Genomic DNA, 26,007 nt, shown 5'->3' on the forward strand with positions numbered 1-26,007 from the left:
TGTGATTGGTTGAGAGGAAAGTTTTGTGCAAGCGTTGTCCGTGGTAACCATTAAAAGTAATCGTGAAGTCCACGCTGCCTTTAGGTGGTGTCGGAAAAAATCCAAATAAATTAATACCCTTCTTAAATGGTTTCACGCTTCAATTCTAATAGGAATAATCTATCTCTTAAACTTTATAAAATGAGATCAGTTGTTACATATTTATAGCAACAATGGAGCTGCAGCAGATACCTTTGTTATGACGGTTTCGGGAATTCCGTTTAAAACCATGTAACGTGAACGCAGCACAAAACCGTTATAACAAAAAAAAAACCCAGACCAAAAAAAATGAACATATTGTTAAATGCTTTACTTTTCAAATTCAGATCATGTATACTGGTGGCTTTTCTGCTAAAGTAAATAGCCGTTTTCCAGTTAAATAACACCGCAGTGCTCGACGTCTGAGATGAGCTAGAGATGAATCCACTTCCTGTTTATTTCTGTGGCACTTCCGAATCTTAAGCTAACACGTTTATACTAGCCAGCCGCTCCAAAGTCCACCAATCGAAACGATATAATAAATGTACACAAAAATTTAGTGGTCAGAGATTTATATGTTTTATCATTTGTGCTGATATCTGACAGCCAATTATTGATTCTCGCTCCATGCGCCGTGTCAGCTAAAAACAAAGCTGCTAAGAGTTTCAGTTAGCTTAGCTTGTGGTTAGCCTTCCATGTGCGCGTGGCTGCTAACAAACATGCTGGGGCAGTACGTTTTCTTTATGCTCCTGTTTTACCCCAGTGCCCACAAGCTCGGTGAAGCGTGTGTTGCGGCTGCTGCAGCGGAGGCACAGGACCGAGGAGCTAGCAGCACGGACACCCTGATCCTGTGCAGGGCTTGCGGACACGAGTTAGCACTCGGGACGGACATCCGCTCCGTGCCTAGCCGGCTGGCGCTCTCCAGCCGCAACGACACGCTGCTCGGGGGTCGAAGGGTTAACGTTCAGCTGTTTGAAAATCCCCACGGACACCGGTTTGAGGTGATCACGTTCAGAAAAGCCGACGTTACTCAGCACTGGCCGTCAGACAAGCGCTTCTCCTGGTTCCCGGGGTTCTCCTGGACCGTGGCCACCTGTCCCAGGTGTAACACTCACCTAGGTGGGTAAACCTACACATCAGGGTTATTACAGTTAACTAAACTCATGTGTGAGAAAGCTAAATCGAAACGTCGATCTACTGATCGAGGAAATAAAAACTTAAAATAAATTAGAAATAAACAACTATAATAACTCTGTTTTACGTCTTTATATGTTAGTTGTATATTTTTGTGCTTTACAGTCATATAAACAAGTTAATCCAATATATTTTAACTGTATATTAGTAGTAAAACCTTATCTAAACAGATGAAAAATTATTGTTTGCAATCTGCCAAACTATTTCCTATCTGCGTATCCTGGATAATCTTGACATTTTGAATGACCCGTTTATGAAATGTTTTATTATGCCCCAAAATGAGCGACTGAGCCATTAGCGCACCACAAAAAAAAGTTTTCCAGGGGCAGAGCAGAGGGTAGTTTTCCCATAGACTTGTAAAGGACCAGAAGTCCCGTTGAGGCCACAAGATTTACCCCCCTGGTGGCCTTTGAAAAGAATGCAGGTTTAAGGCCTTGTGTTATACCATCTGTGCCACAATCTGAAACATGAATTTGATCCCTTAGATGACTGCAACTCAGTCACATATAGAGCCCTACCTGGCCACAACTTTAGAGATATGACTAGGCCTTCTTTTAAGATGCTTGTTTTGAACAAATTTATATAGGTTAGATGTTTCCTTAGATACTCACCCCTTACTTTTTAAAGGTACGGCTGACTGCATTTGTGTGTAATGAACGTTGAGACATGCACATTTCTTTCAAGTGTGTTTTTTATCCAAGCTAAAGCACTTGAAGTTATTAAATACAGATCTGGAAAATAGTTCATTTTTAAGTCGGGATTTAGTACATCTGAATTCAGGCTTTTATGGTTAACCTGCACTGACATGTATCCCACTTCTCTGAAACACCTGAACAAGTTACATCTTGCTTTCAGGTAACTGATTTTGTCACTTTTCTCTAGGTTGGGCCTTCCAGCCAAGTGACTGGCCTGACAGGATAACAAAAAGCAAATTCAAGGAATCGGAGTACACCTTCTTGGCTTTAATCACCCATCGCCTACTAACAGAGGACTTTGCTTCCAGCCTGCTTATGACTCCAAAATCCTTCTCCAGCTGACAGACTTTACAAGTAGTTAACCCTGGTGCCTTTGCCACTACCTGAATTATATTTTCTTAAATTTGAATGCACCCACACATTTATACACAGTAAGTTTTATTATCGTAACAAAGCAAGTTGTACACCTCAAATTTAAAACAATTTCTTCCCCCCACCCCAAGCGAAAAAGGAAAAGGGGTGATTAAATGTAAATTCTGAGATAACAAGTCCATTTTTTAAACCCATGAAGCAGTGGGGGGCAAAATTTACAAGCTTGTTTTTTTTTCCATTTTGTTCTTTATTAAAAATGTCATTTCAAATCTCATGGATATCTGTAAAACAATACAATGAAAAAAAAAAAAGTCCCATAGAAATGGTGTCAAAATAACCACTCTCCCCAATATCCAACATACTCCTGCCCCACCCTGCCCTCCCTCTAAACATTACAAGTCAAAGGAATGAGCTGGTACTCATTAAGCACGTAGGGGAAAATAAGTTTTAAGGATTCAACATCCCAAATGAAAAAAAATAAAATAAAATTAAAAAAAATGAAAGAAAAAAAATATTTAGAGGTCTGCTAGCGCTAGGTCACTACACCATGGCTTTAATCAATTTACCACACAACCTTGAACAGAAGAACTTCTGTGTGAATAGTCTTCAAATCTACTTAGGATGCCGTGCTGATTCTATTTTTTAGACTTTTTTATTATCATTTTTAGATGACTTGAGGGGGATGGTACTCAAAATTCAGGGCAAAGTGCCATTTGCCTTAGATGAGTCGAGGGATAACAAAAAATGGCACCAACAAGTGAAAGAGGCTTCAGAATGGAAAATGAAGCACACACGGATTAAAAAAAGAAAAGAAAAAAAAAGTAACAAAAAATAAAATAAAACCTTTGCTCCCGAACATGAGTGGAAAAACTGAACAGGGAATAGAAGGTCGAGGGTCTTGGTAAATGGTGGTTTTCTTAGTCATCTTCTCCCTCGTCATCCTGAAAGAGCGAGACATCACGCAGTTAGCAAGTGAAGAGGGAGGGGAGGTGACCCCGCACCACTCACATCAATTTTCTCAGCTTTTAGTAGATTACCTCTCCATCTTCTCCATCATCCTCTTCATCTTCCTCGCCATCTTCATCTCCTTCCTCATCAATGTCCTCCAGACCCTCCTCATCCTCTTCATCTTCCTCACCTTCACCCTCTTCATCCTCCATATCAGGAACCTAGAGATGAGGAAATCTTAAGCATTTTCTTGCTCTGGTTCTTACATTGTTATCATTTCATGGATTGATGAAAGATGTGAGAACATTGTAATACAGACTAAACATCATAAACATACCAGGTAGTACTGCAGAGGGTTTGGCCAGATGTCATCCTTGATGACCTCCCCGAGCTCATCAGCGCCCGCGTCGGCATGATCAGTGAACCAAGTGAAGAAGCTCTCTGGTTCTTCGTGTTGCCTCTTCCTTCCTGCTTTGTTCTGTGTCTGGCTGGAGCGCTTGGTCAGGTCCTAAAAACATCAGGAGTTACCAAACAGTTTGTGACTGGTACAGGAAAAAAAATTCTCAGCACTACCCATTATCAGCACATTACATTTAAAACTAACAATGTGAGATATAAAAGTCACAAACTCACTACAATTCTGAATAAAATCTATAAACTGTAGATTTAATAGCTCTGGGTTATGAAAATAGAGTAGTCTTTAACCTGCATTACTACTTCTTTGCCAGCAGAGGGCAACTCCTTATGATCACATTTCTGACTTATCTCTGGTCTCTGTAAACACCTCACTGATGAGTCTATGGTCCCAGTTGTAGGTTTAAAGTCTTATCCAAAACAAAAAATTAACTTCATTATGTCAAACAGGAGTACTGTCAATCGTGAGTGTTTAGTCAATGAGCTTGCTCTGGCACTGATAAACATGATAGGTCAAAGTGGTGATCCACTCATTTACTTTGGTTGACAAACTGAAAGCTGTGCATACCTTTCCTGATTTCCATTTGATTTCTGTTGACTTTGAAGATGGGTCTCCGCTCTCATTCAGATGGAACTCTTTGGAAAGAACTTTGTTTTCGAAGTACGGATTTTCATCAAAATACTAAAAAAAGGAAAAAGAAAAATTAAAAATGCACCCAGGTAAGAAAACTTGCAAATGAAGGAAAAAATAATTAAAAAAAATAAAAATAGTCACTAAAGTGTTACGTGAAACCATTAAACACTTACAAAATCTATTCTGTAGCCTGACTTGATGTCTTCAAACTCCGTCACCTCCACTCGGCTCAGGTAATGAAGCGCTTCCTCATCTTCCTCCCCCAGTAGGGCTGATACTGTAGGAAGAACATATGGTTATACAGATTTAAAACTTGATTCACTGTCCACATCACTCACACTTGGCACTGTGATGCCATTTTTAAATATAGACAAATTAGAGTAATAAAATTTCTTAGATTATCTGCTTACCCTGTGGATGGTTGACAAATGTGGTGACCCAGAAGTTGGGGATTTTGGCGATCAGTTCTGACCTCTTTTGAAAGAATGGCTGACGGAGTTTGTTGTATTTCTGTTCTACTTTGAGGATCTCCTCACTTGCTTGCTCATTCAACCTGAACAAGAAAAAGAGAAGTTTAAAATTTGCACAATCCAGGTAACCAAGTGTAATGTCAACATATAGATAAATGCTATATTTATTTACATATGCGTGTCCAACAGTGGACAGTGTTGTGCCCAAACTTTATTTGCATTTTGGATTTATTGATTATTTAAAAAGGGTTTATTGTCTCATATGCTTTCAGTTTACCTTTTGGAACATCATCCAATTTAGCTCAATTCACATTCATTTGAGTTGTACTTAAAATTGAAGGAAAACCATTCAATTTAAAAGAAAAGTTTCATTTTTCTTCAATAGAAGAAAAGCCCAAACTCTGCCTTACACCAAAACAACCCAATTTACATTTCGACATATGCCTATTAAATCCCTCACTAAATTATATTTAGATGTTTAATTATATTTAATTGATATTTTACTTTATGCTCTAGTGTCATTTTCACCACAATGAACAATGCTGCCTTGCATTTCAATTTATTCAACCCTTCCACTTTAAGCTATGTCATATTTAATATTCTGGCTGTTCACTATAATAACTGCATCTTAATGCAGTTCAGTGATTATGCAGGTTTCCAGATTGTAGCATGTTAATTTAGCGACATAGTTCCTCTTTTCATCAAAACATGTAGCAAACATCACCGAGATTTCTAAAAGGCAGAAAATCTACCCCTATAAGGACACGTTTAGCTTAAAAGGTTTATTACCTGTCAATTTCATTTTGAACTTCATCAATGTGTTCAATAGCTTCTTGCTGCTCTTTCTCTGTGGGAAACAAAAAATTGTTAAAAGATTATTATATGCAAATTACACACAGCAACAGTCAAGTAGGACCTCGATTATCCATTTATTTATTTTTTACTTTTAGTCAGTCCTTCATACAAACTTATTTTACAGAGAAACTAAGTTTGCCATTATCTGAAAATTCTTTTTACACCAAATGTAATTTTATACCAACACCTACCGGAGCGCAAATAAAACCCAACTTAATTCTGCGTTAGTACAGTGTAAGTAAAGATATATGCCTGATTAAATCCCCCGGAGGTTAACGTAAGGTAAGCGGCCAATAGCTGCAGCTCTAGCGGCTCAGACACTCACCGTTTCCTGCCGGCTGCTACCTATAAGGCCGCGTGGTTTAAATGTGGGACATCTGAGTGCACACACACACACAGAGCCGCGATAACATGAGGGACCAAAACCGGGGACAGATGCCAGAATACCCCCCATTACTGTGAAACCGTCCCCCATACAGTAGAAATCCTGTGTGTTTTCGTCCACATAAAATAATTATCCGGTTCACCTGACTGCGTGACCAGTTGATTTAAATGCATCTTTAGCGGTAACAAAACACAGCGTCGTCTGCTAGCATTAGGTAACGTTACAACAACAACACACAGGCTGGCTAACTGCTAATTGAAACGGCCAACTTTAACCCTTTTAAAACAAAAAATAATTAGCTGCAACCCTTTATCGGATAGTGTGGAGTGATTTTACTCCCAAACACAGAAAAATATTCTTTCAAGATTACACACGGACACTCAGTTAGGAGCCTTCGACATCACTGGCCACGCTGATGATGCTAAATTAAGGAGCTAACATGGCCTCTCAGCACCGGTCTGAATTGAACAACAGAAGGCAAGAGAAGCGGCATGTTAGCTGCGGAGCTAGCCACCGTTAGCGCAGCGCGAATACACGCAGCAACCGCCGTGGCCAACCATGAAGAAGCTCCCGTGGCGTGATGCAAAAATCAAAGCAGTGCACAAAATAATTAGCAGGAATAATGCACAAAGTGGCAATGCAAAAATATGTTAAGAGAAGAAAGTGAAAATGGCGGTGAACAGGAGGCCGCCATTCCCCTTACCGGAGGTCTCATCCGCTCCGTCATGGTTTGAGTTCAGCTCCTTTTTACTCACTTTTGCCGCCGAGGCCGACATGTTTTCGCAAGCTGGGGTAACTTACAGACGTCTGAGAAAATATCTGGTAGCTTTGAATCCGGTTTCTCCTTAAACAGGAGAACGTTTATTCGGCGTAAAGTTCAGCGTGCAGAAGCCAACAACGTGCTGCTTTCCACACAATGTAGCTGCCGATGAGCGAGGAAGTCAGAGCAAGCGCCGCTCACGCGCTCCTTTCATTACGAACACGCCTCGCCGAATGGAGAAGACCAGCTCCGCCTCTCAAAATAGGTCTTACTACTTGGCTCCAATTTGCTGATTTACCGCCGTCTCTTCTCTTAAAATAACACCAGAAATGAGCAAAACCTGCAATTATCACTTTTATTAATGTCATATTCGATTATGAAATTAACTTGTTGTAATATGTTAGATTTACTCAGGCCAGGCCGAAGCTGCCGACTCACACTTGCGCACTTAAAAAAAAAAGCTGAATGTCAGTTGGAAGAGCCTCATTCTGGTGGTCAGTGCTAATTAGCTGTTAGGAACGATTTGACTCCAGTTCAAGTGTTTTATTTAGTTATGAATACAAAATATATTTTGGTTGAGGTTATGGCCAGAAGGTTGCTTAGTTCTCCACTGTGCTTGTAAACGAATGTATGATAATATATTTGTATTTGCTGGTTTAGTAAGGAAAAAGACAAGCTAGTTGAAGTGTAACTGCATAATTACATGTCTTAGGTTCCTATTTGCTCATCTACTGCCATATATATATATGTGTGTGTGTGTGTGTGTGTGTGTGTGTGTGTGTGTGTGTGTGTGTGTGTGTGTGTGTGTGTGTGTGTGTAATTTCAGATGATCAAATTAACCGGTCATTTGTTGTGTGTACTTCAGCCAGTGCTAAGCTTCTAACTTAAAACTAACTGTAAGTTGGAAAAAGGAACCCCTTAATGGTGATCTGTGTTAATTAACTGTTATGAATGGTTTTGACTCTAGCGCCATTTATTTTATTTAAATTTGGATTTGAATAGAGAATATATTTTAGTTAAGGTCATGCCCGGGAGCTTGATTAGTTTCCTACTGTGTTTACAAATGAAGCTATGATAAAATTTATTTGTATTTGCAGTTTTGGCAAGGGGGAAAATAAAATACAGGTAGTGGATGTAAGTAAGTAAGGTCCCTATTTACTGATCTACTGCTATCTGTTCGCTTTGAATCCCAACCAAATAAAAGTGTAAAAAACAAAAATGAATAATAGCTTAATAATATCATATTTGATCATCAAATTAACTACAGTCATCTGTTATATTTACTCAGGCTACGGTTAAGCAAACTTAAAATAAAGCTGTAAGTTGGAAGAAGGAGCTAGTCTGTGCTAATTAGTATTAGAAAATTAGCTACATTTTTAAAATTTAAATTGGAATAAGGATGATATTTTATTAAGGCTATGTCCAGTATCTTCCTTAGTTATCCACCACATTTATAAACAAATCTATGATTAAAACGTATTTGCTTGTTTAATAAGGAAACATTAAAGCTGGTAGCGGTGTACCACACCTATTAGTGTAGTCTCTTCTTCTTCTGAGCTATTTTTTGTAAATGTTTAATTTGATAAGAATAAAGAACATACTTTAGGTAAGGTTATGTCCAGTAGCTTTCTTAGTTATTCACTTTACCTATAGACAAAGCTATTAAAAAAATAAGGTTTCCATTTGCAAGTTTAAAGAGTTGATAAACAATGTACCATGTGTAACAGCCTGATTACAACACGTGTATGGTCCCAAACTGCTCATTTATTGTCATCTCCTCTACAGATCACACCGCAAATGAACAAAAACCTCCAAAGAATTAATTGTGGTCATCAATTAGGTTTATTACATCTGAATGGAAGTGGAAAGTAGAAACTTCATTCTTGTATTCTTGTTAGTTATACCCAAAGTAATTTTGTGATTTACGTATAAAAAAATCTTACAATGTAGTGATGGTTTTGTCGAGTAACTGTTGTAGTCTTCACTGTATAAGCAGGGTTTACGACTACAAACACGTTTGGTATGCATGCCAAAAAGTGTCTGTCTGCCAGAAAGTTATTGCCAATGTTTCTGTTTGTTATTTATGCCTAATACCTTTACTGATATTGGTAAATAGACTGTAGTCGACAGGATTTATGAAAGCTTTACTTATAAAATGAAGAAATTACCTGTTTAGTAAGTATATTTAATACAGAGTTATTGTACCTTCTATTGTTCTACATTATAATTAATCCAGTCCTTTTTGGCTACTTTACTTAACTTTTTAGAACTGCTATTTTATAACTTTGTGGCGCCCTCTTGGACAGATCTCTTTTGGAAAATTGATTTTTAATGTAATTTACATTTTATATTTGGATAAATAAGGCATATGAAATAGTTACTTTGCCAAAAACCTACCTTTTGATAGGAATGTTCTTTCTGGCTCAGAATGACTCATTATAATTCATGAGACATATGTTGGACAAATTATAGGCCAACAAATCATTTACAGCACTTTAAATACTCACAATCTTTTTTAAAAAAAATAAAAAAAATACTAGAAATCACCTTTTGGCATGTACACGTTTTAATGAGACAATTTCAAGCTGGTGGATGTGTAACAGCCTAATTAGGGCAAGTGTGATGGATTGTCTGTTCAAGTGTGTTATTGTGTAGCTACGTTAATTGCTTTCAATTTGACAGGCAGTAAAGTGGGAGACCACAACCACAGAGCTGTCATGCGTGACTGTTAATCCACGCTGTCAGTAAAAAACAGCCAGACAGGCTACATCATTATATCCAGGAACTCATTTCCCACCTCCTGCTATCAGTGTAGTTATTTAAGTCTCTCATCTCATTCTTGTTAGAGGAGGTTAAACAAATCTCCTAAGCACCGCAGGCTCTTCTCTGCTTTGTCCCAAAGAGAGCACCAGCAGCTCTGCTTGCCTTTTGGTTGGTGGCAGAGCAGGAACATGTGGTCATGCAACGGCCAATGCCGAGCCCTGAGAAGGCAATCGGTGCTGTCAGAGCAGCAGCAGCAGCAGCAGCAGTGCTGGCACTGGAAAGGAACTCTGCAGAAAGAAACCCATCTAAAAGAGACAGGGGAGGGGGGGTTGGATTTGATTACAGACCGGAGGATGAGGATGCAGTGGGAATGGCATGTTGTAGAGGAAGAAAGAAGAAAACAAACAAGAGGACAGGCTGTTTGATCAAGGTCTAAAGATGTAGGAGCTGCATCCCAGGAAGCAGGCAGTCAGTGTGTCTGTGAACGCACCATCACATCAGGGGACTTGTTGTGGTTCAAGGATAGTGAAGGTGGAGAGGCGCAACCTGAGAAGTCCCCTCCCGCCACTTCCACAGAGGATGACAGATTAATCCTTATTCAGCAAGGAGCGAAGAATCACCCCGAGGTGAGTGAAGTGCAAAGTCATAGTGTTTCCATCTGATCTGTGCAGGTTATTCACACTTAATCCATGTCTACTTTCGCTCTTGTTTTGGTCCAATATGTAAATGAGTTGTGTGTGTGCAACCCTCTCTCTGGTGAATTCCTCACGTTACACCACACGTTCCACTAAACTCTGTCTGTGTTCAATCAGCATGCTGCTCCAGTCCCAGCTGACCTGTCTGTGATGAAGTGAGGCTTGTTGTCTCTTGATGTGATGTTGTTATCCAGGATCAGATGTTGTCCACGGCTCAGCAGATGCTTCAGGATAGCCGCTCTAAGATTGAGCTGATCCGACTGCAGATTATAAAAGTCGCCCAGGCTGGAAGCAGCAGCAGCAGTGGTGTTGATGGTGGTGGAAACCCTAACAGCTCCACTCATGGAGGTCAGAGTGCTGGGACAAGTGAGTCCCCCTATAATACTCTGTTCTTCTACTTTATTTAAGTGTGCAAATTACCTTGAAAGAGGCGTGAAATCATCTATTATATTGCCCGTGGCCAGTCACAACAATTCTGTCAGATTTTCAAATAACTTGTCTCGTTAACCCAGAAGGAGCAACCGAGTTTCCAGTGCATGCAGATATGTGGTTTGAAAATTTAGCGCTTTAATGAAGGTTTTGCCAGAGCTTCCATTTTTTGAAAGGGGATTATCTGTTTGACTAATTTTTTCCAACAACAGATCACAATTCAAAAGCTTTTCTTGTAAGTGAAAAAGTATGCATTTTTGATCCAGAGATACTGTGACGTGAGTACTTTAACATTTCCTGCCAACAGTCTCCTGTCCCAGTTATGATGAGAGTATATTGCACTAGTGAAACTGCTCTGACAGGATTATTAGAGACAGAGTGTAAGTGTGACATTTAATTCTAAACTGGCGATACGTGCCATTTGTGAAACTCTGAAAGTAATGTTTAAAAAAAACGATTCCTGCCTGACGGAATATGAGACAAGTAACTCTATACCATGGCTCCTCAGGTCCCATTTCCTTTCTTGGACCTCTGACCTCTTTTCCTCTCATTGATTTCTTAAAATGTTATCATCTACAGCTAATAAAGGCCCTCTTTACTACAGCAGGCAGTTTCATTCACTGTATCCAAGTGTCAGCAGAATGTGTAAAAGCAAAGGCTGACTCTAGCAAATGATTTTCTCAGTCCATCCATCCATCCATCCATCCACCCATCCATGCGCCTCCTTCACCTGTTTTGATGGGAGACTGATGGATTTCCAAGCCAGTCAAGAGACATAATCAAGTCCGGTTGGATATTCCTAAAACACCTCATAGGAGACGTCCAGGAGGTATCCCTAAACATTAGCTCCTTTTGATGTGGAGGAGTAGCAGCTCTACTCTGAGACCCTACCAAACACCAGACACCCTTTGTAGAAAGCTTGTGTTCGTCATTTGAATCCGTGACCTCATTATTTTGGTCACTGCCAGCAGCTTGTGGCCATAGGTGAGGGCAGTAATATAGATCGACACCTTTGCTTTCAAATTCAGTTCCCTACAGCAGACCAGTACAGCATCTGAAATAATACAGCAGCTGCACAAATCCCCCTTTCAACCTCTATTTCCCTCCTTCCCTCAACAAGAGCCCCAAGATACTTCAACTACGCCTTCAATTAAGACAGCAACTCGTTCCCAACCCCAAGTGAGCACTCCTCACTTTTGACTGAAAACCATCACCTCAGACTCAGAGGGGCCAGAAAAAGTGTGATTCACTAAGTCACAGGCCAAACCCAGAGACCAAGACAATAATAATTCATTGACTTATGGTTGAGTTGAGACCATACATTACATTGGCATTATTGTTGCGGTAGCAACCTTTCCATTGATGTTGCTTTGGTTAAATTTATTGATACCTTTAATTCTCAAAAATATTCCTAAATATATTTCATGTTTCAGGTGACAACAACAGTCATCCGAGCCAAGTTATATTGTTAAGTAGACCTCCATATGTATCCATATTAATTAAAAATACCCTTTTACTCTTTTTTTAAAGCACTTCCTCGTCTCACTCTAGTGTATATGTCAGACATGGTGACAGCGAATGAACCAGTACAACCCCTTTGGTCATCCAGCATAAATCTACTAATAGTTAGGTACTCCTTATTCACAGTGGGTCGCCACAGCGTGCAGCTCCACTTTTTGAGTGTTGTACAGTTTATTCTATTGCACAATGATTCTCTCTGTTCAGTATTGTATTTTTTTTTTGATTGTTTACAGTTTTATTTGGTTCACTTTAATTATTTAAAATGTCTTCGATGTTTCAACCACTGTTTTAATTTGCCCATTTTTGTTACATTTTGTTATGTCTTATTATCAGTAATTAGGTCAGTCATCCGTGAAGTGTTCTGAACTGCATTTACCTCTATGCAAGGTATATAAATAAAAGAGAGAGATCTCTAGTGATCTGATGATCCCTGTCAGCAAGCATTTGGTGAGAGTGGGAAGAAAGAACTCATTTTAATAGGAAGAGAACCAGACTTGTAGGGGTGGGGGCAGGGAAACAAAAGAAAGAAGAGAGAGACAAGGACACAACACCAATTACAGGAGAGAGAAGACTCGAGTTAATGCAGTAGTGGTGTGTAAATGCATGGGCATGGTAGAATAAATGCTACCTAAGTGCATCATGGGAAGTTCTCCAACTGCCTGAGCCTATAGCAGCATAACTAATGGATGATTCAGGGTCACCGGATCCAGTTTGCAAACATCTACTTTTAGTAGCAGACTAATGAAAATTCAAAACAAAATAAAATCAATTGAATAGAACACAAGTGTAATTACTCTGCAGCTCTTGTCAGTCACTGGTTTTGATTAATTTTAAGAATTACGTTTAAACCCCCACCCCAAAAAAACAAGCAGCAAGAGAAAACAGGATTCTTTCACTTCTGGGTTTATTTAGTATGCAGTGTTCTTCTTCTTGTATCAACATAGCAACATTTGAAGGGTCTTCCCTAGCTGCGATGTTTTAATCCTTCCTTTTAGAGCTTTTCTACATTTCAAAAAAGTGTCAGCTGAATGCCAGACACATAGAAAATGTAGTGTTTTTAACTCAGTGACATTTAAGACAAAAGGGTTTACTTCTTATTTAGGAATACTGATAGCAGGTATCAAGACTCTCTCTTTCTCTTCCCTCTCAGGGATATCTCCCCTCACTGCGAGTCTCGTGGATGCTCGCTTGGTAGAGTTGCAGCACTATGTGCAGAGGGAGTCAGATGCATTGGTGCTGGCCAAAGATGTGGTGAAGGAGCTTGAAGGGATCTCATCGTTGGACCGGAAGGCCCTGGCTGAGGTAGGACTCTCAGTCACATTTATTTTAAAGTACGTCAGAGGAGAAAGGAGTTTGTTTTAAGGCATGTCTAAAAAATCTGAAGAATTTTCTAAAAAAAAAAAAAAAAGAAAGAAAGAAAGAAAAAAATTGAGACTGGCTGTACTGTGCAGCTAAAACTGCTTTTTCAGATAGAGGATGAACTGAGGGGCGGCACCAAGGTCCAGTATCAGATAAAGAAAGATGATTTTGAAGTGTGATTCATGCAAGACTATTATAGTATAGGGTAAGAAAAAACATGGGGCTGGAAATGTTAAATATTAACTTTCATGTTTGCTCTGGTTTGCGTTTAGTTGTGTTCTGAGCATCACTTTCACTGATTAGCTAATATAATAAAAACACAAAATAAAGCAAAATAAATAAAAATATAAAATCTAAAGTCTGAAAAATATATTTATGTTGGAAGTAAAGCAGCACAAACAATATCCAAAAATACTAAACAGCCTATATTTAAAAGGCCCAAACAACAATATAGTCTTTATCTTCTTTGCAGGCTCAGGCTCGGGTGCAGGAATCCTCCCAGAAACTGGGTCTTCTGCAGCTTTCCCTGGAGAAATGCCTGAAGGAAAAGAAACAGGAGCCTCTACAGCAGCCTGCAGGAGGGGGACCTCCTTCTACCCAAAACCCCACAACTGGGTGTCCCCTTTCCACCTCGCCATCCGTCTTCTCCATCAGACCTGCCTCCTTAACCGGTACCAGCACAAACTATGCTTTTTCTGAGCAGTACCTACATTTAAAAGTGTACTTTTAGAGACAGCTCTGTTTGCAAATTAATTTACTAGATCATACCTCAGATATAGGTATAGTCATGGGTCAAATGTTTCAATAATTTGACCCCAAAAATCTGTAAGAATATACATAACACAGTTTTTAGTGAAGGTTGCACAGTGCATTAAGTATGAATTAGCCTGTCAGCATTATCTAAAGCTAAAATGGACAGTGCATGAGAGGGGGGAAGGAGAGTGTGTCGGCAGGGTGGAGTGAGTGAAGACGTGTGTCAGGTGGGTTTGTGGCAGGATAGAAGCGAGCGTGAGAGGGAAGGTTTATAAGATGGTAGTGAGACCTGCTCTGATGTATGGTTTAGAGATGGTGGCACTGAGAAAAAGACACAAAGCAGAGCTGGAGGTGGCAGAGGTGAAGATATCGAGGTTTTTTATTGGGAATGACCAGGATAGACCGGATTAGAAATAATGACATCAGAGAGACTGCTGAGGATGAGCGGTTTGGAGACAAAGTTAGAGGCGGGACTGAGAGGATAAACTGGAGGATAAACTGGGCAATGGATGTTGAATGTGGAGCTTCCAGGCACCTGATGTAATAAAGGATGACATGTAGAGGTTTAACAGAGGGGATGCCAGCGAGAGGCTGAGATGTAGACAGATGATCTAAATTGCGACCCCTAAAAGGAGCAGCTGAAAGGAGGAGGAGCCTGTCATTATTAATGATGGTTTAAATACCTGAAATTGAAATCTCTCTCCATGACTACTTTAAGATTGACTATCATACACGTCACATCACCAGCAGCCTAAACCATCAATACAATTCTTGTTTATGTCAGATTCTGATCCCACCATCTACTCATACAGCAGACCAGGAAACGTTGCTCCAATCTGGTCATTCTGCTCTTATCGAATTTATCATAATCAGGTTGTTTTTAATCTTTATTATAGTCTGTTGGCCATGGTTCACTACTAAACATAATGTGGTGATCAGAAGTGGAAAATTACAATAAAATAATGTTAAAAACAAAATGCGTGCATAAATGAACCCACTCAGTCATTTGGAGATTATGAGACAGACCTGATTTTCACGTTTTAAGGGATTATTCAGCTTCTCGTTTTATTTTCTTTAGCTCCATAATAACCTCCTGCTCCTGGAAGAAACTAACAAACAAGCTTACAGAGGAAACTGAATTTCATGAAGGAACGGCTCTCTTTAAACACAAATCATTCACTTATTACAGAATCATATGTTTAATTATAGACACATTTTATGTGTTAGTACATTCAGAAGACCGGAAGATAACTGGATTTAACTAATTGCAAGTCTACTAATTAAACACTATTTTTAAGTAGTTATTCCCAGGAAATCTGTGTGAAATTATTACTGACCTTTAAAAATCAAACACCTACATCTCAAAGAAAGCTTTGTTTTTTTCCTCTCTAACACACAGCTCTTTCTAGCGGCACCATTCCTGCCCAGTGTTGGAACATGGCTAACCATACGCTGACCTCTGGCAGTGGATAATCAGACATGTAATCTGCTGGTTTTGGACAGTTCACTTGTAAGCCCATCTCTCCCTGCTGGAGACTAAAAAGGCAAAAAAAAGCCTCATGATGATGATGTAACGAGGAGACAAATCCTGGAGTTGCTCTGTATGCGGCGAGCATTCAGATCGGGTCTCACTCGGGGTTAGGGCTGAACGATTATGGAAAATAATCTAATTGCGATTTTTTGCCCCAATATTGCGATTGCGATGCGATATGCGATTATTTTTTAAGGTCTTTGTCTTCTGTATTATTAAACAAAGACAAGCAATACATCATATAGTATGGCCAATACTATATTACATTAATTTTAAACTGTTCTTTCCTGGAAGACAGACCTCTGTTATGATGACATGAGGTGATGCATGAATTGATGACTGACATTTTTATTTAACTTCTTCAATCACAACAGTATATTTGAACATACACAATAGTTTATTTTTAGCTTACAAACATCTGAGCATAAAGTGCTGACAAGGAACCCTGGTGTAAACATTAAAATGAAAGTCAGTACAATGTGCAGATTGCAGAAATATACATAAAAAAAAATCAGTGGCTTTACCACACTCAGTTTTTCGACATCTGTGAACTACTAGACAGTCATTCAATTAAAAAATAATATTAAATAAATAAAACTAATAAATAAAAAATACACACATCTTACTGATCTTTGCAGTCAGTAACATTACACATAAAGTGCAAACATAATAGCAATTGTATAAACACACACACAAACACGCCTTTAAAATTTAAAGGCGTGAAATTGGACGGTCTAGCCTTCTGAATCAGAAGGCTAGTTCTGATTAGCGTCACCGCTGTCTCGGTGGAGTTTATTAAACTCGGCCGTCTGCTTCTTGCTATCTAAAATATAACCAGACACTGGCGTAAATTCTCGACTGTCTCATACTTCTGTTTAATAAGTTTTCTGTTTGACGTTTAGTCAGCTGTGTGAAAACCAAGGAGGAACCCACCCGGGGGATTAATAAAGTTTTATTTTATCTAATCTAATAACTTTAATCTCAGCCAAACCGATTTACTCACGAACAAACAAAACACTGAAAAAAGCCCAACAATAACATTTTTAGGTTGTCTAAGTGACTTATATATTACGTTTAACCCGAGCAGCGAAACTCCGCGGTGATCTGAAAATGATGTGCCGGGAGTTGTGCCGTTCTCGGCCGCATCAGTAACCCTCGAGCTCCCAGCTAGCTGTCGAGCTGGTGGGTAGCAGACGCCTCTGAAAACGTCGAAGCACTTTTGCAAATATGGGATATCTTGATAAACCGAGCAGATATTTGATGTTTACACAACTACTTTCTCGCCTGAAAATATGTTAAAAGTTTATTTTGTGACCCAGAAAGATTAGTATGAGTAATTTTAAAACTTAGTAGCGGCCGCCATTGCTGGAAACTGGAGTTTGGCTGGGCCGCGCTATGAATTCTGGGATATGGTAGTAATTTGGACAGCCTTCGGCACGTCGCTGTGACGTAATCGGTCTACAAATGCGGCCTCAGGAGGATGCAGCCCATGAATTTGGACATGTCCAGAGTATAATCACAGCCTTTGCGGTTAGAAAATTGCACTTGATCATGTCGCGATATTATCGCAAATGCGATATATAGTTCAGCCCTACTCGGGGTGATTTTGTGCTTCACAGCTGTTAGCAGTACGGAGAAAGGGAGAAAATGAGGATGTGAATGCTCAGCGAGCAGCTCCAGACAGCGCTGATTAGAAGCATGAGAGATTTATTCATGCAGAAAAAGAAAAGGTTTTATTTTAAAAGGCTCCATTCATTTTGGTCTTAAATGCAATTCATTACTAAGGACTTGGGAAGGGGAGGCATTGTTACATAATGTAGTGATTAAGTATTTTGTGAGAATATAATCGTTTAGTGATCATTTCAGGATGTTTTTAGAATCTTAAAGTTTGTTTTGTTTTTTAAAAATGTCTTTAGGCAAACTTGAAGTCCGGCTTCTTGGATGTGAGGATTTACTGAAACCTCTGGGAGATTCAGAGCAAGAAGACCATCCAAACCCTGCAGAGACACCAGCTGCTCACAAACCAGACGGACCTCCAGGTAAGCAGACATTTTGCATTTTTAAAATGTTTCCTTGGACACGAGTGATTTCATCTTAGTTGGAACAAGGAAATAATTAAATTGACGTTTTTATGTTCATTTATAGTGCCACATTTTTGCTTTTGCACTCTACTAGGATAGCTTTGCATCATTAACAATTCAAAATAATTTTTATTTAACTTACACTGAGCCTTTGTGCAGCACTTCAGGTCATCTTCTGACTCAAACAAGCTCAAACAACATCCTAACTTCTCCAACAAGCCAACTTTCTTCTGATTGGCTGTCTCTTGCAAGCAGAAGGTTTGACAATCTGGTCACTTTTACAGTGTTTTCAAATCAAAATCAAATCAAATCAAATCACTTTTTATTGTCACATCACATGTGCAGGCACACTGGCACAGCACATGCGAGTGAAATTCTTGTGTGCGAGCCCCACAAGCAACAGAGATGTGCAAACACAACAACACAAACGAGCAAAATACAAGAATGGCCAACCTGAAACTAATAAATATATGTACAATATATAATAGTGTATGCATTTCTGGATGTGTATACTAAATATTTTCCTACGTGTGTGTGTGTGTGTGTGTGTGTGTGTGTGTGTGTGTGTGTGTATACACATTTTTACAAATTAAATAGTAAAAAAAAATAAAAAAAATAAATAAAAAATAAATAAAAATAATAATAATAATAATAATAATAATAAAATATACAAAATATACAGAGTTGAATATGTGCAAAACAAGTGGCATTTATATACAGTGTGGAGTGGAGTGCATAATGTTGAAATTCTAAATGGATTCAGTAAATGCAAACACTTTAGAGCATACTCTGCACAATAAAAGAAAGATTATTAAACAGCTTTATTAATTCCAGCTCACGTGAGATTACATTTAGCTGCATGAATAGTGTGACTCCCGGTCTCTGTTTTAAAAAGACATTTACATCAGTATGAGTGCCACAGTGTCACAGCCGAACACTGAAATCTGGTGCCGTGCTCAATGGGTTAACCTACTTTTTTGTGAAGTATGGAGTGCTTTTAAAGGTAATCTATTACAATAAGTGAGCTTATTACTTTAAATTATATCATATCCTCTGTCAAGGATGTTGAAAGGTCCTTTGTTAAATGCCCTGACATTTAGTTGTTATTTTCCTAAAATAGAAGATAAATAAACCAGCATGATTTCATAAGCTTGATCTTTTGGAAGGCGAACCGTCTGGCTCCAGTCAGATTCACATGATACTCTCAGAAAAGTACTTTTGTACCATTAAGAGTACGGTGGATAATTACTGGGAGGTACCCTCTAAGGTAGTGCTGCTGGACCATTGACAGGTGTTTCTTATTCATTAAGGTACAAAGCACCTTTATGCGTTGCAGCTGCTCAAAACCAGCCTTGAACCTTCAATGTAAAGGTACAAAAAATAATATCTAGAAAAAGTTGCGTGCAGGGGTACGCATTAATTTATTGTTTATTACTCATTCATCCATATTCTACTGCTTTGGTGGGTCCAGCAGACTAACCCCAGTTTCTGAAAATAAAAACCTTTTATAGAAAGCTCTCAGGTTGAATGTTGGATTTTCAAAATTTAAGACTTCAGTTAGTAATACAAAATTTATCAGGATGATTTAGTGTCATATTTTCAGTATAAAAGCCCCTGATTAGTTAGACAAAGTTGTCAGAATTATTAGAATTATGTTGGATTTACAAATTAAAAGCACCTAGTAAATAAAATGAACATTCATGTAAATCTTCACTGCTGTAAAAATCAAGCCTGTTCAGGACACAGCCAGTAAAACGTAAATGTTTGTCTCACCGCAGAGATCAGTGGTGTGCTCAGGCTGGACGGCAGAGTGGTCGGCCGGACGCGCTGGGCATCCGTCAGCAGGCTGAGCTGGGACCAGACGTTCTACATCCAGCTAGAGCGGGTGAGTCCCTACACACCATCAGATACTTAGTTAACCACGTTAACTGAGGAGTGGGAAAACAACAAAGTAATAGTCCATTTTTATTTCCTAGCATAAATTATGTCAATTTATCAGACTGTTGCTCATCTCTTTTGTCATAATGGGTCTCATTCAGTGAAATGTTAATACACTAAACACAAAGTGCACATTCAAAATTACCATCAGATTCATGAAACATGTTCACTAGTCATTTTTGTTCTGACCACAGAGCTCATGTTAGTGAATCAGAATCATGTTTCTCACCATCTGCAGTCTGCCACGTCACACAATCAAACATATTTACCTCAAGCTGTGGAGACGAAAGCAGTGAGGATGGTTTAAAAGAAGCCTGCACCAGTAAAACAAAAAAATTCAATCAGAATCAGATTTTGAACCAAGGAAACGGAAACAACAGGTTGGCATGAATTAAAGCAACTGGAGTTTAAGCACCAGGGGACTGTCAGAAACCTGGGCTTTGTTCCAGAAGCAGGTTTAGTGAAAAGAGTTTATTAATCCTGAGATCAGGGAAACTCTAGGTTTTCTGTTCCAGAAAGAGAATTAACGTAAACTCTGACTCAGTTACCATGTAATCTGTGTGATCTACACGTCTTTACTGTCAGGCTACAGCTGAATAATTTGATTTACAAATGAAATGTAAAATCTGCTCAAATTCCAGTGGTATATATTAAGAAGTGAATTCTGTAAAACCAGGCTTTCTTTGTGTTAGCTGGCTCGACAAAACGAAAAACCCCAGTTGAACATGGGTTATGAATGGTCTGTGTCAAACCAGGATTCTGCTTCAGGCTAAAAGGGGGCATTTCATGTTTCACATGACTTGTCTTCTGCAAAAAGGGATCGCTCTTAGATCAATCATCGCTCAAACATGCTGTAAATACAAGAATGAGTTAAGAGGAGACGCTTCCAATTTTAAACTGAAAGAAGCATAACTTACCGCGGCCACCCTTGTAAAACTGACTTTAAACTCATCGTTGCTCCCTAACCCACCAGTCTCACTCCGTAGTACACCCCTCGGCTTCATCTGTTAATGAAAATTTGGGTAAATAATGACTGGACGACGCAGAAAAAATAAAAGGCCCTACCCTTTAAATATTTGCTGCCGTGGTGAATTAAGTTACCCGAGCTCCACTAATGAGGGCTTTCTTTCATTACTCATGGCCTTAACTCAGGGTGACGATACTCAGAGTTGATTGAACTAACTCTGATCAGCATTTCTGCAATCAAAAATCTCAGGGCTACCAGTCGCAGCATTAATTAGCTCCGAGTTTCTGGAACATCATGTCAGGGCACGCTCATGTTTGGCAGCTTTTACTAAACTTTTTGATCATATCAGTTATAGTGGGAAGTTAAACTGCAGAAAAACAGAGTAGCACATATTTTCCTCTCGTTTTCCCCATGATTTAAACCGCTGCGACGGCGAGCCAGCTTTCAGCATTTGTGAGTCATTTTTCATGTTCGCTCTAATCCACACCGCCCACGTTCAAACTGGCCTTCCTGCCCATTTACTTCCCTCCCAATCATCCTGTTTCTAATTACAGAAATGAGGCGCTGTTTGAATACTGTTCAGTTGCTGTGCAGCACACTTCAAGGAAACAAGATCCATTACAATCTGTTCTTCTTGTTATGACCTTTGTCTGTGTGACATTGATGCAGATAAAAACAGCATCAGCAGCTTAGTACATGCTGTAGTAACACTTCATGTGCTGACAAGAACAATATAGCAAGCACCCAACCATATAGACTGTACAAGGGCGCTGTGCAGGTCAGAGAGTAATCAGACTACACACATGTATCGCAATGAGCAGGAATAAGAACCCACATGTAGGAGGCAGAAGTCAGAAAGCCCCAACAAATAGCATGCTTTGATGGCCAATGAAATGAAGTCCAAATGAGAACAAAATCCACAAAAGCAAAGAGGTCAGCAAAGGGCAGGCACATCAAAAGAGGGAAGATACACAGATACACAGAGTGCTGATTAGGATCAGACACAGGTGAGGACAATGAGACAGACAGACATCTATCAAAATAAAACAGGAAAGGAACAACCAACCATTTCTGAAACAAAGAAAGACTAAACATGAATGGACTAATTCGGGGGGAACAGAAGGACAATGATAAAGAAAGCTGGACTAAAGAGAAGAGGGTGGAAACAAGAAGACTAAGAAGAAACGAATAACAATAAAAGAAACCAGAAACACCCAAAGTCACTGTAAGAACATGAAAGTTAAAGAGGAGCCAAAACACACAAAACAGAAAGCTATTACCATGAAAACCTTAAAGTATAAAACTGGAACCAAAGACTGAATAAAGATAATAAACAACAAACACAGAAATCTAAAGTCCAGTCTATAAACCCCAAAACAGAAACCCAAATATGTTAATTAAGAATTCAAAACCCCAAAACAACACAAAGCCAAAGACCATGACAGTATGAAGAGGCTCCTCTCAGGGACATATGAACTGGGAGAAACAACATAAAACCAAAACACAGCCCCAAGGTCTTAACGAGTTCCTTTGGAAAGAACACAATTAATTGAAGCACACTTCTTGACTATTTTGAGTTTAGTTCAGAAGAACTGGGACAAAATAGACAAAGTCAGGAGTAGAAGGATCTTGTCAGATTCACCTTACACTGTGTGCCCTCGCCCAGCCCAGCCCTCTCTGTTTTTCACCCGGCACGGCTGCAGTAGGTAAGTGCTTCTCTGCACAGCACATTAGGCGACTTCCAGCGTAATGGATGGTCAAATGAAAAGTGGAGATGAGAGAGGGGGAATAAAAAAATAGATGCAGCTAAATGGTGAAAATACATCTCAGAGAGCAGGTCAGTCAAAAAGTCCAGTTAAAACAAATAGATTAAGCTTTTATGCATTGTTGTAGTTTAAATTCGTTGAGTGTGAATGAAGTCTTACAATACTTTGGCTGGATGCTTTACTATAAACATAACCATCTGAATGCTTATAAGACGTCGGCTGATGGTTTTGCATGTCAGTGTGGGACTGATGTGTTCCTGGTGAGCTTTTGATTGGCACTTTCAGCCTTAGCACACATTGACAACTCAGTCAGTGCGATCTTTTCTGCAGTTATGGATACAGATGCTCTGCACATCCTCTTATTTTGAGTGCAATTCTTTTGCCATGAGGAAGAAAGAGAAAATCTGATGTGGTTGCAACCTTAAATAACGCAGAGCCAGTGATGGAGTCGAGTTACCGTATTGAATTATTGTTTCACTCCACCCTTGGATGCTTCTTTACACTTCTGTGCTGCTCTGAGATTTTACTCTCAGCGAGCGCCTCATTTTGCCTCAACCATATAAGCCACGAATCCCAGCTTAAGAGATTAAAATATCACCAAATAACCATGAAGAACGAGAACAAAGGGGTCTGAAAATAATTAATAAAATTCCAAAAACCATCACAACAAGTCCAGCACCATGAAAATTATATCTAATATAATAGTTATTCAATAAATGCTTAACAATTACAGTTAAAATCTACAATCTACACATGTATAGATATGACCTTTAAAATAAAGTAGCTGATTGCCTGATGAAGGTCTTGTATTAAAATCTTGTAGATGAATACAGTTTTGTGGGCAGTGAGTAAAGCGACCCTGACGTATCTGCAGCCATAATAAGAGCTGCTTGTAGCTTCTTAAATATGCAGGAAAGGTGCTTCAGTGCTTCATTTATTATAGCAGAGGATACACTGAGCCATCATTAATGTGTTTTCCATTTCACATGATAATCTGAACCTACAACTGCAGGTAATAACCACAGATAAATTCTGAACATTACTTTGCTGTGACAACATTTTTAATGTATAAAAATCATGATATAAATAAAGATTAAGAGCTATAATTGCAGTCTTTAGGGTTATAATGGAGTTTTTCCACTTTTTTCACTCATCTTTTCACTCTATAAGCTATTTCATTCTTTCTTTCTTTTTTTTATTACAGCCTTTGTTATGTTCCTTCACGTCTTTCCTTGTTTTTGCCACTTTTTCCATGAAGTTAAAGTGACTAGTAAAATGAGTTTTTTCCTCATCTGCTGAGCCCTACTCCATGTTTCACTGGCAGGAAGCCATTAAATTCTAGTGTATCGTGGGTGCTGTTGTGCATCATGATGAACCGAACCCTCCTACCCATTACTCCAGCAGTGAACATTCTTGCGCCATAGACTAAATTGTTGTTGCAGTTCAGTCTGAGAGCAGCAGGGGTCGCCCTCTACCTACAGGTATTAGTTCATCACAGCCTGAGCTAAAGACATGCTTAGTACTGTAGATGCTTGTTTGTTTCAAGAACTTGGTTTCCAATTTGCAGTACAGTAAGAAAAAGAAGAACATCCTGAAATTAGCAAAGAACAATTAACTTTGCTGAAGATATTGTGTGACATTTTGATTTTTAAAAACATCAACGATTTATTCACTAACAGCTGCAAACAACCTTTGGCTCTATTAATTAGAAACACTCAGTTAAACTGAAATATAATAAGTAACTTTACTCCTCTCACCAATCCACAGTGAAACTTTAAAGACTCCAGCAAATACTCACAGGCTTCCTTTAATCTGATAAAAACAGCCTCACAACAATGAGTCAGTGATCACAAACATGATTGAACCTCTTCTAAAGATTCTCAATTGCAACAGAAATGAATCACAACATGTTGCTACTACCATTTCAGTCATGGTGGTGCTCACTTCCCGCTCAAACCTTCAGTCTGTGTTTTCTCTGCTGGTCCTCGCTCTGCTGGCAGTCCCGGGAGCTGGAGGTCGGTGTCTTCTGGCGGGACCAGAGGGCGATGTGTGCAGTCAAGTTCCTGCGACTGGAGGAGATGATGGAAAACCCAATCATCAACCAGGGGATAACTTTAGAGCCACAGGGCCTCCTCTACACTAAGGTACATACAACCACCTGCCTTGTGTACGGTGCAGTGGCAAAGAACAACAAAACATAGATGCACACATACAGCATAAAGAGAGCAATCGGCTTAATCATATTATACTAGATATACACCAGAAAAAGTTGTAGTAAATGCCGACATTAAGCCTGATAAGTCATCCACTAAAGTTAGCCTCAGCATCAAACCAAGTTCCTACAGGTCACATCCAGAAAGGCAGGAGATTTTAAGATTTTAAACTAAACACTAAACCTGACAGGAAGTCAATGCAAAAAGACTGGAGGCGATTAACAGATGAAAAAACAGTGGATTACAATAATCCAAGTGAGAGGAGATGAAGGCATGAACAAGCATCTCCAAATCACTTTTTCAGACTAAAGTTTAACAAGATTTACTAACTGGAAAAAACAAGAGTGGGTCAGAGACTTTTTGTGAGCATCAAACATCAAGGACTGATCAAAAATGATCCCACGGTTCCACATGTTAGAGTTTACTGTGAATGACAGGGACCCCACTAGCTGCTTGAGCACTGATGTTCTCAGGGGCAATTATTTGTCACCTAGCCTTGCACCCTGATTGCATTAAGACAGTCGATTGAGCTGGATATCCAGTTCGTGAGGTTTCAAAGAGAAGTACAGTCGAATGATCTTGGCATAAAAATGATAAGAAACTATTTCAAAACTGCTGATAATATGACCTAATGAGGATATACAGTGAATATAAAAGAGAACTTAACCAAGAAAACTGAATGATAAAGAAGCAAAATCAGACCAAAACTCACCCACCGAACCCAAAAATCAGTAAACCAGTGAGGTAAACCAAAATCACTGCCATGCTGTTTGACCTGTGGATCAAAAGCTGATGATCAGCGGTTTCAAAGGCTGATGAAAGCAAAGACTTGGAACAGTCATTCTTATCTGCAGCCATCAAAAGGTCATTGGAGACTTTAATGAGAGCTCTTTAGTGGAGTGTAACTCTCTGAAACCAGACTGAAAGAATACTGTGCATCTCCAAACCTTTTCTCTTGTTCTGGAAGGGTTATAAAAGGAGGTTTTTAGATGTGGTGGCAAGTGGTAAGTGGCAAACTTAATCTGCTCAGTCTTTTGTTAGTCATCCAGCCCTGAGAGGAGGGAAAATCAGATGCAAACGTGCTTTAAAAGTGTTCAGTGAGCTGTTTAAAGTCAATATTATTTCATTTTAACATTCTCACATTAATCCAACACACTTCAGAGTCCCATAAAGAGCTGCATGTTGACAGATTTCAGTGTGGTTGTAGGAAATCTAATATGCTCCACATTATGTTCTGATTCAACAA

General features: G+C 39.2%; 3 protein-coding genes across 6 annotated transcripts in view; 2 read left to right on the forward strand and 1 right to left on the reverse strand.

The window, feature by feature from the left end:
- Nucleotides 1-117: 117 nt before the first annotated feature.
- LOC146658024 (uncharacterized) lies at nt 118-2,669 on the forward strand. Its single transcript, XM_085426423.1, has 2 exons — nt 118-1,137; nt 2,095-2,669. The coding sequence occupies exons 1-2, from the start codon at nt 714-716 to the stop codon at nt 2,247-2,249; spliced, it is 579 nt and encodes a 192-aa protein (XP_085282549.1). The 5' UTR covers nt 118-713; the 3' UTR covers nt 2,250-2,669.
- On the reverse strand, nt 2,329-6,918 carry seta (SET nuclear proto-oncogene a). The gene is made up of 8 exons (XM_085426421.1): nt 6,689-6,918; nt 5,535-5,592; nt 4,686-4,828; nt 4,449-4,552; nt 4,210-4,323; nt 3,565-3,735; nt 3,317-3,448; nt 2,329-3,220 (listed from the first exon to the last, which is right to left on the reverse strand). The coding sequence occupies exons 1-8, from the start codon at nt 6,759-6,761 to the stop codon at nt 3,197-3,199; spliced, it is 819 nt and encodes a 272-aa protein (XP_085282547.1). The 5' UTR covers nt 6,762-6,918; the 3' UTR covers nt 2,329-3,196.
- Nucleotides 6,919-7,131: 213 nt separating this feature from the next.
- Nucleotides 7,132-26,007, forward strand: part of LOC146658026 (serine/threonine-protein kinase N2-like) — a 29,052-nt gene continuing 10,176 nt past the window's right edge. For 2 of the 4 annotated variants that reach the window (XM_085426417.1, XM_085426414.1), the window contains exons 1-7: nt 7,132-10,134; nt 10,321-10,569; nt 13,304-13,455; nt 13,985-14,183; nt 17,713-17,835; nt 19,656-19,762; nt 24,549-24,692. In XM_085426417.1, coding sequence (XP_085282543.1) covers nt 10,404-10,569; nt 13,304-13,455; nt 13,985-14,183; nt 17,713-17,835; nt 19,656-19,762; nt 24,549-24,692 — 891 coding nt within the window. In that variant the 5' untranslated portion in view covers nt 7,132-10,134; nt 10,321-10,403. The remainder of the gene's footprint in view (nt 10,135-10,320; nt 10,570-13,303; nt 13,456-13,984; nt 14,184-17,712; nt 17,836-19,655; nt 19,763-24,548; nt 24,693-26,007) is intronic. The other 2 variants (XM_085426418.1, XM_085426415.1) reach the window with 2 other exon arrangements.

The sequence above is a fragment of the Rhamphochromis longiceps genome, linkage group LG12, assembly GCF_057381845.1.
Source record: "Rhamphochromis longiceps isolate RC_006_pf linkage group LG12, R_longiceps_female_GT1.1, whole genome shotgun sequence".
NCBI lineage: Eukaryota > Metazoa > Chordata > Actinopteri > Cichliformes > Cichlidae > Rhamphochromis > Rhamphochromis longiceps.